This window comes from Scyliorhinus canicula, chromosome 21, assembly GCF_902713615.1.
Source record: "Scyliorhinus canicula chromosome 21, sScyCan1.1, whole genome shotgun sequence".
Classification (NCBI taxonomy): domain Eukaryota; kingdom Metazoa; phylum Chordata; class Chondrichthyes; order Carcharhiniformes; family Scyliorhinidae; genus Scyliorhinus; species Scyliorhinus canicula.
In genome coordinates, this window is record NC_052166.1 from 63,934,993 (window position 1) to 63,949,833 (window position 14,841).

Sequence of the window (14,841 nt, forward strand, 5' to 3'; positions counted from 1 at the left end):
GAAAAAGAACCTGGAATCTAAAGATGACCATGAAACCATTGGCGATTGTTTTAAAGACGATAGCTTCACGGACATACCTTTTAGGGAAGGAAATCTCCTGTCCTTACCTGGTCTGGCCTACATGTGACTCCAGATCCACAGCAAAGTGGCTGACACTTAAATACCCTCTGAAGTGGCCGAGTGAGGCCTTCAGTCCAAGTGCAATTAGGGATGGGTGGCAAATGTTGACCCAGCCAGCAACGCCCACTTCCTATAAATGAATTTTAAATAATTGTGGCAACTTGAATCGTTTCCCTACATTACAATAATGACTACATTTTAAAAGTACTACATTGCTTGGGAACTTCCCAATGAAATAGAACATAGAACATAGAACAGTACAGCACAGAACAGGCCCTTCGGCCCTCGATGTTGTGCCGAACAATGATCACCCTACTCAAACCCACGTATCCACCCTATACCCGTAACCCAACAACCCCCCCTTAACCTTACTTTTTAGGACACTACGGGCAATTGAGCATGGCCAATCCACCTAACCCGCACATTTTTGGACTGTGGGAGGAAACCGGAGCACCCGGAGGAAACCCACGCACACAGGGGGAGGACGTGCAGACTCCGCACAGACAGTGACCCAGCCGGGAATCGAACCTGGGACCCTGGAGCTGTGAAGCATTTATGCTAACCACCATGCTACCGTGCTGCCCAAACGGCACCATACCAGAAATCTGGCTTTATTTCTCCTTTAACTTCTTTACTAGACCAGTCAATATTCAAGACCTGAGTGAGTTCAGCTGCCCCTCCATCAAATAGGTCACTGATACCCACTTTGCCAAGGGCAACAACCTTATTACAGACACCAAGGGCAGGATTTCCGACCCAATAGGGCGGTGAGAATAGAGGCGGGCGGCTTTGTAATTCTGAGCCGCCAGCTGGTGCAGAGGTTTGCGGGCACCATTCTGCCCCCGAGCTATTTTCTCGGAGGTGGGATTGGCGCAGGAAGGGCTACCAGCTCACACGAGACAGGGATCAAAGTGAGGTAAGGTTTTAAGGTTGAGTATCAGAGGCTGATTGGGAAATATGGTCAGAGGTGTCGGCAGCAAAAACTGTCTGGGGTTGGCCTCCCAGTTACTGGGAGGGGGTGTTCCAGGTTCCGGTATTCCCCTGGAATTCCCCCCCACCAAGGAATAATCTTTTTCTTTCAGCATCTCCCAGTTTACTTGGGGTTGCCACCAGCACGGTAGCATAATGGTTAGCACTGTTGCGTCACCGCGCCATGGTCCCAGGTTCGATTCCCGGCTTGGGACACTGTCTGTGCGGAGTCTGCACGTTCTCCCCATGTCCGCGTGGGTTTCCTCCGGGTGCTCCGGTTTCCTCCCACAAGACCTGAAAGATGTGCAGGTTAGGTGAATTGAACATTCTGAATTCTCCCTCCGCGTACCTGAACAGGCGCCGGAATGTGGCGACGAGGGGATTTTCACAGTAACTTCATTGCAGTGGTAATCTAAGCCTACTTGTGACACCAATAAAGATTATTATTATTATGCTGGTTGATCACCCTTCTCCATCACCTCGGGCGGAATTCTCCGCTCCCCACGCTGGGTGGGACAATCGCGGGAGGGCCGGGCGACTCACGACGCACCCCCCTGGCGCCCCCCGCAATTCTCCCGCCCCCCGCTCGGAAAAATCGCCGCTTGCCATTTTTCCTAGCGACTGGCGATTCTCCGGCCCGGATGGGCCGAGCGACCTGCCGTTCCCGACCGATTCACGATGGCGGCAACCACACCTGGTCGCTGCCGTCGTGAACATGGGTGCAAAATGCTCGTTTGAAGCTTGTGGGGGATGGAGAGGGGAGTGAGCACCACGGCCGTGCTCGGGAGGGGACTGGCCCACGATCGGTGCCCACCGATCGTCGGGCCGGCGTCTCAAAGCGACGCACTCTTTCCCCTCCGCTGCCCCGGAAGATCAAGCCGCCACGTCTTGCGGGGCAGCGGAGGGGAAGACGGCAACAGCGCATGCGCGGGTTGGAGCCGTCAGCCGTCGTGACGTCAGCCACACATGCGCGGGTTGGAGCCGGCCAACCTGCGCATGCGCTGCTGACGTCACATAGGCGCCGCCGTCGCGTCAAGGCCCGGCGGCCGAGATTTACGGAGTGCCGCTCCTAGCCCCCAGGGTGGGGGTGAATTAGGTGCGAGGAGCGGCCTCCGAGGCCATCGTGAAACTCGTCCGAGTTCACGACGGCCTTCCCGATTTATCGCGGGAGCGGTGAATTCCACTCCTCCTGTCTCAGTCACCCATTCCTCTTCCAATCCCGCTGTGTTTTAAGTCTGTCGCCACCACATCTTACCATCTGGGATCAAAACCTGCGCTGTTGATCTAATCCACGCACTAACCACCTCACCAAGCAACATAACTGGTCCCTCAGCAAGTAGAATGCTGAACACTAAACATTTTACCCGTCTTAATGCACATAGTTGAATGATTTATTTCTCTGGCTGTGGACAAAACCTCCTGTTCATTTTTAACACAATTGCTTAATCTGAAACATTTTTTCTTGTGGAGTTTACAAAGGGATTTGAATTGACAGAAGTAGACTGTGGCCAAGGTAATAGGCTTACAAGTCCAAAAATGTCATATTACAATTGAATGGTGTCCTGTTCATATCACACCTTGAATGTCACATGTAGCTCCAGCCACCAGGAGGTGTTCCATCCGTGAAATCAGCTCCGGGAAGAGTCAACTGACTGAACCCGAAGGTGGGAAATCGCGTTCGGCGACAGGGCGGCGAATCCCCGATGATGCCGAAATTGGGGGCGGTGCCACTCCTGAATTGGGGGCGGTACCACCCCTGAAAAGCGGCTTATCCACGGCCTCCGATCGCTGGCTGAGGCCTGTCCTGCGATGCTCCGACCCCCACCGGCCGAGTTCCCGACGGCGTGGGTCCCTCATGGTCCCATCCATCGGGAACTCAGTGTAGTGGCTGCGGACGCAGTCTAGCGTCGCCACAGTCGGGGGACGGCCGATCTGCGGGCGGGGGCATATTCAGGGCTGGGGCACTGTGGTGGGGTGGTCCGGGGCGGGCGAGCCGGCCAAAGGGGGGATCATTTCGGGAGCCGGGTCCGCGAGCGGCATCCACCATGAGCGGCAACGGACCCGCCAACTCTCCAGGCCATATCGGCAGCTAGAGCTCGGAGCTTTACGCTGCCGGAACAAGGAATCGGTGGCCATTTTGTGGCAGTTTTCATAGAATTCATAGAATCATAGAATTTACGGTGCAGAAGGAGGCCATTCAGCCCATCGAGTCTGCACCGACTCTTGGAAAGAGCAGCCTACCCAAGGTGAACAACTGCACCCTATCCCCATAACCCAGTAACCCCACCCAACACTATGGGAAATTTTGGACACTAAGGGCAATTTATCATGGCCAATCCACCTAACCCGCACATCTTTCGACTGTGGGAGGAAACCGGAGCACCCGGAGGAAACCCACGCAAACACGGGGAGGATGTGCAGACTCCGCACAGACAGTGACCCAAGCCGGAATCGAACCTGGGACCCTGGAGCTGTGAAGCGATTGTGCTATCCACAATGCTACCGTGCTGCCACACCGTTTTCACACCGGCATGTGGACTTAGTCTCCAGAACAGAGAATCCAGCCCCTGAGTTATGGGGAAAGGCTGGAGAAACTTGGATTTGAGAGGGAACAGCTGAGAGGTATCTCAAAGAGGGATACCAGACAGTAAACGGTAAAGACGTATAAGCTCAGGACAACCCGAAACACTTTCCAGCCAATGAAGTCCTTTTGTGGTCACTGCTGTAATGTAGGAAACGCAGCAGGTAGTTTTGAGCTGTTGTGATATTTCTGTGATATCGGCTGAGAGATAAATACTGATCAGGGTGTCGGGAATAACTGTCCTGCTCTTGTTTGGAATAGTGCCATGCGATTTTGTTATGCCTATCTGAGGGGGCAGATAGGGCTTTGCTTCAGCGTTTCATCTGAAAATTGGTACCTCCGATAGTGCAGGACTTTGAAATCTTTAACATCCGAGTAAGACATTTTGACTAAAAGAGTGCAGCAGATAACAACACAGTTAATGCGTTAGCAAATTTTACTTGAACAAGGAGAGCGAGACCTGCACGAACAAAGTTCACAGCCAGGCCCACTCTGACAAACATGAGGGAAGTAAAGATACTTATACACAAAAGAATCTCATCCCCCCCACACAGGTGATACATTGATAATTGCTGAGTCTCTCTGTTGCCTTACACAGAGACAAAGGTACAATTCTGATACAAAGGAGGGGTGATCAGGTGACATCAAGCTCTACTGCAGTAATCCCACAGAGGTGAATGTACATTAGCAATACAAAGGCCGCGCTAATCGACTGACATCAGTGGTCTCGATGATACTGTTATAGATAAATGGTGTGTGTGTGTCACAGCACAAAATGGGTTGATCCCATGAAGAAACCGATTAAACTCCAGACAATGTAATCAATTTACAGGGAGCCATCTGCTTGACTGAATTAATGACATAGCTAAAGCAATTTACACTGAGATACTTTAAGACTTTATGTCAAGTATCCCATGATGCTTCAGGCGGTCATGTTAGGTTTCCACACTCCCTCAGTGCTGTTCTGGGTCTCAGCCTTAATTTTCTTGCACTTGAGTGGTGACCCGAACCCACAACCTTTGAACTCGGAAGTAATTGAGTGCGGCCCACTGGACCAGGGCTGACAGTAAAACAAGACGGTGCACAACATGACCACGTACCCAATCAGTAATACATTCGAACAAACTTCAGGCAAATCAGGAGTAATGTCATGAATTCTTAATTTCTGGACTGCATATCTCGATGATGGTAAGGGGGCAGGAATCATTTAAGAACATCTTGGGAGCCCAAAGAAGCTTTAATTTTTTTCACCCTGGTTGAATGGTTTAAAATGGGAGACCTTCCTCATTTGTATCTATCTTGTTAAAATGAGAAAAAGAAACAGCGTTGAACACAACAAGGTTGATATTGACACATGGCACATGTTGACAAGAGGTGTACTTTTCATTTAATTCTAACCTGGGTTTATTATTTCTCTAGGCGAGCCCTAATCCTCTGCGCTGTATTGTACTGTACTTGTTACTTGGGACTTGCACAAGTACTGCCTGAAGGTAAGATTAATTTAATTAGCAACTATTTATCAATAGAACAATGAAGACGTGTGAGCACAAATGTAATTTCTTACCATTCTGCAGAGCATTGGAGAAAGTTATTGTCTGAAATTTAGATGCTCATAATTTATTTTCTCAAACAATTTTATGCATGGCCGGGGATACTGCCATTAATATGAAGATTGGCCGTAATAAATTAAATGAGTTTGGTAGTTATAATGCTCCAGTGAGGAAATGCCCTATGTGGTGCTGTACTGAATCATCCAGATCAGGCAGGTCAAGAATGCTCTGCTCCATTAATCTTCTGATCTCAGCAGTGGGCTGGACAGTACAGGAGACCTGAGGGGAGCCACTAATTTGGATTAGGACGGAGGGAAAGAAAGAAGTTAGCAACATTTCCATCAAATTGAGGAGACAGATTGTAGATAATTGGCAAAAATCGCAGAGGGAAATGATTACGCGGTGAGCTGTTATGATGTAGAATGCACTGTCTAAAAGGGCAATGCAATCAGATTCAAGAGTAACCTTCATAGAATCCCTGCAGTGCAGAAGGAGGCCATTTGGCCCATCAAGTCTGCACCGACCCTCCGAAAGAGCACTCACCCGAGGCTCACTCCCCCGCCCTATTCCTGCAACCCCACCCAACCGTTAGCATTGGCCAATATACCTCACTTGTACACCTTTGGACTGTGGGAGGAAACCGGAGCACCCGGAGGGAACCCACTCAGACACGGGGAGAGGTGCAAACTCCACACGGACAGTCACCCAAGGCCGGAATCGAACCTGGGCGCCTAGCGCTGTGAGGCGGCAGTGCTAACCACTGTGCCACCCTACCGGCCTTTCAAAGGGGTATATATTTGGAAAGGAGGTATTTCCAGGGCTATGGGGCAGGAGCAGGTGAATGGGGCTAATTGAATAGTTCTTTTATAGAGCTGGCACAGACTGGATGTTTTGAATGGCCTCCTTCTTTAGGATTTGCTTTTTTGATCATGGGATAGGGGCGTCGTTGGCTTGGCCAGCATTGGTTACCCAACCCTTGAGGGGCATTTAACAGTCAACCACATTACTATGGATCCGGAGTCACATGTAGGCCAGACCAGGTAAGGAAAACAGATTTCCTTTCCGAAAGGACTTTAGTGAACCAGATGGGTTTTTACGACAATGGTTTCATGGTCATCATTGGACTTTTAACACCAGTTTTTTTAATTGAATTCAAATTTCACCATCCTTCATGGTGAGACTGAAACATGGATCCCCAGAGCGTCACCCTGGGTCTCTGGATTTCTAGTCCAGCAAGAATATCACTACGTTACTGCCTCCCCTAGCAAATTGAAATGAAAGTCTGCTGTAAATATGTATTCACTAGTTTTTGCCTACTAGTACACTGCTTTAAGTAAAACAAGAGGGTGATAGCAGCAAGGAATGTTTTTCAGATGATTTTGAGGTAGTTTGAGTTAAGAAAAAAATCTTTCACAGGATATGAGCATCACTGGCTAGGCCAGATTTTATTGCCAATCCCTAATTCAGAGAATCATAGAGTTTACAGTGCAGAAGGAGGCCATTTGGCCCATCGAGTCTGCACCGGCCCTTGGAAAGAGCACCCTCAACTCTATTCCCGTAATCCAGTAACCCCACCAAAACTTTTTAGACACTAAGGAAGGGCAATTTAGCATGGCCAATCCACCTGCACATCTTTGGACTGTGGGAGGAAACCGGAGCACCCGGAGGAAACCCACGCAGACACGGGGAGAACGTGCAGACTCCGCACAGACAGTGACCCAAGCCGGGAATCGAACCTGGGACCCTGGAGCTGTGAAGCAACAGTGCTAACCACTCTGCTACCATGCTGCCCAATTACCGTTGTCCCCAATTACCCTGGAGCAGGTGGTGGTGAGCCACCTTCTTGAACCGCTGCAGTCGACGTGGCGTATGTACAGCTGTTAGGGAGGGAGTTCCAGGAGTTCCAGGGTGGCATGTTTTTCCCAATTCCCATTGACTTCAGTTTTGCTGGTCTCCCCTTGATACCACACTTGGTCAATGCTGCCGTGAGGTCAAGGGCTGCCACTCTCACCTCATCTCTGGAATTCAGCACTTTTGTTCATGTTTCAACCAAGACTGTAATGAGGTCAAGGCTGAGTGATCTTGGCAGAACCCAAACTGAGTGTCTGTGAGCAGGTTATTGATAAGCAAGAACCGCTTGATAGCTCTGTTGATGACCCCTTCCATCACCATCGAGAGTGAACTTGATGGCATGGTAATTGATCAGGTTGGATTTGTCCTGCTTTTTGTGAGCAGGACGTATCACCCTTCATGGTTGCTGTGTAAGATAAAGATGCATGGCATTAAGGGTAAAGTAGTAGCATGGATACAGGATTGGTTAATTAATAGAAAGCAAAGAGTGGGGATTAATGGGTGTTTCTCTGGTTGGCAATCAGTAGCTAGTGGTATCCCTCAGGGATCAGTGTTGGGCCCACAATTGTTCACAATTTACATAGATGATTTGGAGTTGGGGACCAAGGGCAATGTGTCCAAGTTTGCAGATGACACTAAGATGAGTGGTAAAGCGAAAAGTGCAGATGATACTGAAAGTCTGCAGAGGGATTTGGATAGGTTAAGTGAATGGGCTAGGGTCTGGCAGATGGAATACAATGTTGACAAATGTGAGGTTATCCATTTTGGTAGGAATAACAGCAAACGGGATTATTATTCAAATGATAAAATATTAATGCATGCTGCCGTGCAGAGAGACCTGTGTGTGCTAGTGCATGAGTCGCAAAAAGTTGGTTTTCAGGTGCAACAGGTGATTAAGAAGGCAAATGGAATTTTGTCCTCCATTGCTAGAGGGATGGAGTTTAAGACTAGGGAGGTTATGTTGCAATTGTATAAGGTGTTAGTGAGGCCACACCTGGACTATTGTGTTCAGTTTTGGGCTCCTTACTTGAGAAAGGACGTACTGGCACTGGAGGGTGTGAAGAGGAGATTCACTAGGTTAATCCCAGAGCTGAAGGGGTTGGATTATGAGGAGAGGTTGAGTAGACTGGGACTGTACTCTTTGGAATTTAGAAGGATGAGGGGGGATCTTATAGAAACATTTAAAATTATGGAGGGAATAGATAGGATAGATGCGGGCAGGTTGTTTCCACTGGCGGGTGACAGCAGAACTAGGGGGCATAGCCTCAAAATAAGGGGAAGTAGATTTAGGACTGAGTTTAGGAGGAACTTCTTCACCCAAAGGGTTGTGAATCTATGGAATTCCTTATCCAGTGAAGCAGTTGAGGCTCCTTCATTAAATGTTTTTAAGATAAAGATAGATAGTTTTTTGAAGAATAAAGGGATTAAGGGTTATGGTGTTTGGGCCGGAAAGTGGAGCTGAGTCCACAAAAGATCAGCCATGATCTCATTGAATGGCGGAGCCGGCTCGAGGGGCCAGATGGCCTATTCCTGCTCCTAGTTCTTATGTTCTTTCTTATGACTGGATGTGGCAGCACGGCAGAGCTTAGGTCTGATCCATTGGTTCTGGGATTGCTTAGCTCTGTCTATCACTTGCCGCTTCCCCTGTTTGACATGTACCTGTGTTGTAGCTTCACCAGGTTGACTCTTCATTTGTCAGAATGCCTGGTGCTGCTCCCGGTGAGACCTGTACTCATCATTGAACTTGGCTGGATCCCTCAGCTTGATGGTAATGGTAAAGTGGGGGATATGCTGGGCCATGGGTTTACAGACTGTGGTTGAGTACAATTCTGTTGCTGCTGATGACACCTCACAGATTCCTGGGTTTGAGTTGCTAGATCTGTTCCGAATCTCTCCCATTTAGTACGGTGGTTGCGTCTCACAACACAACGTATGGTATATCCATATTAAACCTAGCCAATGTAGGCACTGACGGCGGGATTCTCCGAAATGCGGGCAGAGTGTCCACGGCGTCGCAAACGCCGTCGCGTTTTACGACGGCGTGAACAGGCCACTCCCAAGTCTAATTCTGGGCCCTACTGGGGGCAATTTGGAAGCAGCTTCGGGCCTTCTGATTAAAACATCTCGCAGTAGGTGTGGATTAACGTTTTAGGTTGTAATGGACTGGACGGTAATTCTTGGCCAGAAACAAAAGTGATCAGGGGCAATCCAAAATTCGGCAGGAGCTCGGGAATGTGGATTGGGAGCAGCTGTTTAAGGGTAAATCCACATTTGAAATGTGGGAGTCTTTTAAGGAAAGGTTGATTAGAGTGCAGGACAGACATGTTCCTGTGAAAATGAGAGATAGAAATGGCAAGATTAGAGAACCATGGATGACGGGTGGAATTGTGAGACTAGCTAAGATGAAAAAGGAAGCATACATAGGATCGAGGCGACTCAAAACTGATGAGGCTTTGGAGGAATATCGGGAAAGTAGGACAAATCTCAAACGCGCAATAAAGAGGGCTAAAAGGGGTCATGAAATATCTTTGGCTAACAGGGTTAAGGAAAATCCCAAAGCCTTTTATTTGTATATAAGGAGCAAGAGGGTAACTAGAGAAAGGATTGGCCCACTCAAAAGACAAAAGAGGGAATTTATGCGTGGAGTCAGAGGAAATGAGTGAGCTTCTTAATGAGTACTTTGCATCGGTATTCACCAAGGAGAGGGACATGATGGATGTTGAGGCTAGGGATGGATGTTTAAATACTCTAGGTCATGTCGGCATAAGGAAGGGGGAGCTTTTGGGTATTCTAAAAGGCATTACGGTGGACAAGTCCCCAGGACCTGATGGGATCTATCCCAGGTTACAGAGGGAAGCGAGGGACGAAATAGCTGGGGCCTTAACAGATATCTTTGCAGCATCCTTGAGCACGGGTGAGGTCCCGGAGGACTGGAGAATTGCTAATGTTGTCCCTTTGTTTAAGAAGGGTAGCAGGGATAATCCAGGGAATTATAGACCTGTGAGCTTGACGTCAGTGGTAGGCAAACTGTTGGAGAAGATACTGAGGGATAGGACCTATTCACATTTGGAAGAAAATAGACTTATCAGTGATAGGCAGCATGGTTTTGTGCAGGGAAGGTCATGTCTTACAAACCTAATAGAATTCTTTGAGGAAGTGACAAAGTTAATTGATGAGGGAAGGGCTGTAGATGTCATATACATGGACTTCAGTAAAGCATTTGATAAAGTTTCCCATGGCAGGTTGATGGAAAAAGTGAAATCGTATGGGGTTCAGAGTGTACTAGCTAGATGGATAAAGAACTGACTGGGCAACAGGAGATAGAGAGTAGTGGTGGAAGGGAGTATCTCAAAATGGAGAAAGGTGACTAGTGGTGTTCCACAGGGATCCGAGTTCGGACCACTGTTTGTGATATACATAAATGATCTGGACGAAGGTATAAGTGGTCTGATGAGCAAGTTTGCAGATGATACTAAGATTGGTGGAGTTGCAGATAGCGAGGCGGACTGTCAGAGAATACAGCAAAATATAGATAGATTGGAGAGTTGGGCAGAGAAATGGCAGATGGAGTTCAATCCAGGCAAATGCGAGGTGATCCATTTTGGAAGATCTAACTCAAGAGAGGACTATATGGTCAATGGAAGAGTCCTGGGGAAAATTGATGTACAGAAGATCTGGGAGTTCAGGTCCATTGTACCCTGAAGGTGGCAACGCAGGTCGATAGAGTGGTCAAGAAGGCATACAGCATGCTTGCCTTCATCGGACGGGGTATTGAGTACAAGAGTCAGCAGGTCATGTTACAGTTGTAGGGGACTTTGGTTAGACCACATTTGGAATACTGCGTGCAGTTCTGGTCGCCACATTACCAGAAGGATGTGGATGCTTTGGAGAGGGTGTAGAGGAAGTTCACCAGGATGTTGCCTGGTATGGAGGGTGCTAGCTACGAAGAAAGGTCGAGTAGATTAGGATTGTTTTCATTGAAAAGACGGAGGTTGAGGGGAGACCTGATTGAGGTCAACAAAATTATGAGAAGTATGGACAGGATGGATAGCAACAAGCTTTTTCCAAGAGTGGGGGTGTCAGTTACAAGGGTCACGATTTCAAGGTGAGAGGGGGAAAGTTTAAGGGAGATGTGCGTGGAAAGTTTTTTACGCAGAGGGTGGTGGGTGCCTGGAATGCTTTGCCAGCGGAGGTGGTAGAGGCGGGCACAATAGCATCATTAAAGTGCATCTGGACAGATATATGAACGGGTGGGGAACAGGGAGAAGTAGACCTTGGAAAATAGGCAACAGGTTTAGATAAAGGATCTGGATCGACGCAGGCTGGGAGGGCCGAAGGGTCTGTTCCTGTGCTGTAATTTTCTTTGTTCTTTGTAATCCATTCTCAGTGCTCCACCAATCCGTGTCGCGTCTTTTCGTCCGACGTCACTTCGTCCAACGACACTTCGTCCACGTCTTTTGGTCCAACGTCTTTTTGTCCGCCCGTCTTTTGGTCCAACGTCACTTCGTCCAATTATCCAATTACAAATTAACTCCGTATAAAACCATTTAATTGATAAAATGCAAGTACAATACAGCAAGTGAATTTAGTTGCTAAAATGCAAGTAATTGATAAAATGCAAGTAAAATGCAAGTTGCAAAATGCAGTTTAAAAATCTAAAAATGCAGTTAAAAAATATAAAAGTTTACTAATTACTTCAAATTCCCGAAATTACTTAAAATTGATGTAAATTGTAAGCAACATTCCTCAAGAAACCATTTTTTGTTGTAGAATCATATTCAACGACCAATCTTTTGAGGCGTTCAGTTATTTTCTTATATCGCGTACATGAAGTCGACTGATCTCCCCGAAGAATTTGAGCCTTTTTGCCTATTATGAACCCTTCCTCTTCCTTCAGAGTTTTGATTAACCTCCAGATATTCAAATGAGCTCCACCCACCGAACGCTTTATGGCAGAATGAAACCCCTCAGCAGCATTATTTGTTCTCGGTAGATCTTGTAGAACACGCTGATTAACATTCCATACAGCTGTCGGGAATGTAGGTGTTTCACTCCTTCGTCTGGCACCACGTCCTCTCACAATGCCTATGTAAGTCCAGTCGAAGTAAACGATGAATTCAGCAGGTATTTCGTCATCGTCTATCAAATCTTTATAAGCCTCTTCGACATCTTCAAAGGGGAGGAAAGCTAATGCTGAAAAACATCGAATTTTAAGACAGAATTCAGAGTCTGTATTGTATTTTTCTTTGAGGCCTAAATCGGTAATTTTTCGAAACACAGATTGGCTCAAATGAAACAAACATGCCACGACAGATGAATTAAGGAATGATGAATTAATTGCCTTGTGAACTGCAACTTCGAAATCTGCCATGATATCAATCGGATCTGCATTAGGTTGCATAATTTTCAATTGGTCAAAGAATAATTCGTATGTCTGCTTTTTTTATTCGGCAGTAATGCAAAGACCCGTGGAAAACGGCTTCCTTTAACTTGTAAATGAATGCAGAACAGTTGAAACCACTGTTGTGGCACAATCTTGAATGTCCCATCGCATGCCCAATGACGATATGATGCTAAATCCTGAAGAGCACTTTCTGATGCGAAAGAGAACGATAATAACTATCCTTTAACGAGGCTCGTTAAAGGAAAGAGACCGATAATAAAAACCTTTATTGCATAAAAAGTTAATGTGGGGAGTGGAGTAGAGTGCTACAAGTTACAAAAAGTCAAGTTACAAAAAGTCTTAGACAAAAAAAATTATTAGTAAACTTTTTGATTTTTTAACTGCATTTTTAGATTTTTAAACTGCATTTTTCTACTTGCATTTTACTTGCATTTTATCAATTACTTGCATTTTAGCAACTAAATTCACTTGCTGTATTGTACTTGCATTTTATCAATTGAATGGTTTTATACGGAGTTAATTTGTAATTGGATAATTGGACGAAGTGACGTTGGACCAAAAGACGGGCGGACAAAAAGACGTTGGACCAAAAGACGTGGACGAAGTGTCGTTGGACGAAATGACGTCGGACGAAAAGACATAGCACCCCACCAATCACACACCAATTCTGACACCAAACCTTGACCAAAGGGTCTTGACATTCAATCTGTGCATCACACAACAATTTGACTTTGTGCATCATCTAGAAGCATTGGGATGTCATACATGTAAAAATAGGGTTAAAGTGGGTTTTACAAAGCTTTCTGGAGGTGGAAGAGGAGGAGGGGAGGAAGGCAGTCATCAAGGGAGGTAGATGCATGGGTCCCACACACATGAAGTTAAATCCTATTTTATTACTTAGCATTTCAGGATTGTCACCAGGGTTTCAAGATCTCCTTCACTCTCTTTTGCCTGGAATGAATGGCATGCTGGTCAATGGTGGGCTTTGGGGAGTGACCCAGAGTGATGCCTGGGATGACAGAGTTGTCCTATGATGAAAGGCTGAGTAAATTGGGCTTATATTCTCTGGGCCTTAGAAGGATGAGAGGTGATCACATGGAAACATGTACTGGTTTCTAGAGGGTCTTGACAGGGTAGACACTGAGAGTTTGTTTCTGCTGGCTGGGGACTCTGGAACTGGGGGACCCAGCTCGGGATGAGGTGTTAATCATCGAGGGCTGAGTCGAGGAGAAATTTCTTGAGGGTTGTGAATCTTTGGAATTGTCAACCCAGAAGGATGTGCTTGCTCCATCATCAACTGAGATTGGCAGATTATTGATTTCTCAGGACAAGGAGGACAATATGTGGAGTGGGCAGAAAGGTGGAGATGAAGCCAAAGTTAAGTCATGATGGCACTGAATTGTGGGCGCCGCTGGCAAGGCCAGCATTTGTTGCCCATCCCTAATTGGTCTTGATCTGAGTGGCTTGCTGGGCCAGAGGACAGTTAAGAATTGGGCAGCACGGTGGCACAGTGGTTAGCACAGTTTCTTCGCAGCGCCAGGGTCCCAGGTTCAATTCCGGCTTGGGTCACTGTCTGTGTGGAGTCTGCACGTTCTCCCCGCGTGTGCGTGGGTTTCCTCCGGGTGCTCCGGTTTCCTCCCACAAGTCCTGAAAGACGTGCTTGTTAGGTGAATTGGACATTCTGAATTCTCCCTCTGTATACCTGAACAGACGCCGGAGTGTGGCGACTAGGGGCTTTTCGCAGTAACTTTATTGCCATGTTAATGTAAGCCGACTTGTGACACTAATAAAGATTATTATTATTAATCACCCACATTGCTGTGGGCCAGACCAGGTAAGGAAGGCCAATTTCCATCCTCAAAAGACATTCTTTTTGCTTTGAAATAATGTCTGGAGAGTGAAAATTTTGAATTGACAATTGCTTCCTTTTGCTTCTGAGGAGTTTGCATCTACCAATCCAATTCCACTTAGGTGATGTGATGTTTTTTGATCGGTGCGAAACATTTCGGATTAATTGCACTGTGAAATATTTCAGACATTGCACAGTCAGTGATATCTCACTGGCGTGTCTGATTAGATTTCGTTGGCCCTGCCAAATTTCAACACCAGCGTAAGATTTTGCCACAAATCCTTTGCTATTGTTTCCATGACTCAAGTATAACTGTACAAGTTGTGAGATCCAGAAGTGCTATTTTCAGTCAATTTTGTTGGCAGTCACAGACTTGTGCGAAAATAGCCCAGGCCCAGTTTAACCTTTGTTAAAACAGTAGCTCAGGGAGTAGGTTGGTAATTGAAAGAACTGTCAGGCATCCATTATATACATTATACTGTATATATATTATACATATGTATCATATAAACAGGTC

The 14,841-nt window shown here is 46.7% G+C and overlaps 1 protein-coding gene across 2 annotated transcripts in view; it reads left to right on the forward strand.

Moving 5' to 3' along the window:
• The window catches only part of LOC119955649 (collagen alpha-1(XXVII) chain B-like), a 605,839-nt gene that overhangs the window by 30,857 nt on the left and 560,141 nt on the right, over window positions 1–14,841 (forward strand). For both annotated transcript variants that reach the window (XM_038782071.1, XM_038782070.1), the window contains exon 2: window positions 5,090–5,160. In XM_038782071.1, coding sequence (XP_038637999.1) covers window positions 5,090–5,160 — 71 coding nt within the window. The remainder of the gene's footprint in view (window positions 1–5,089; window positions 5,161–14,841) is intronic.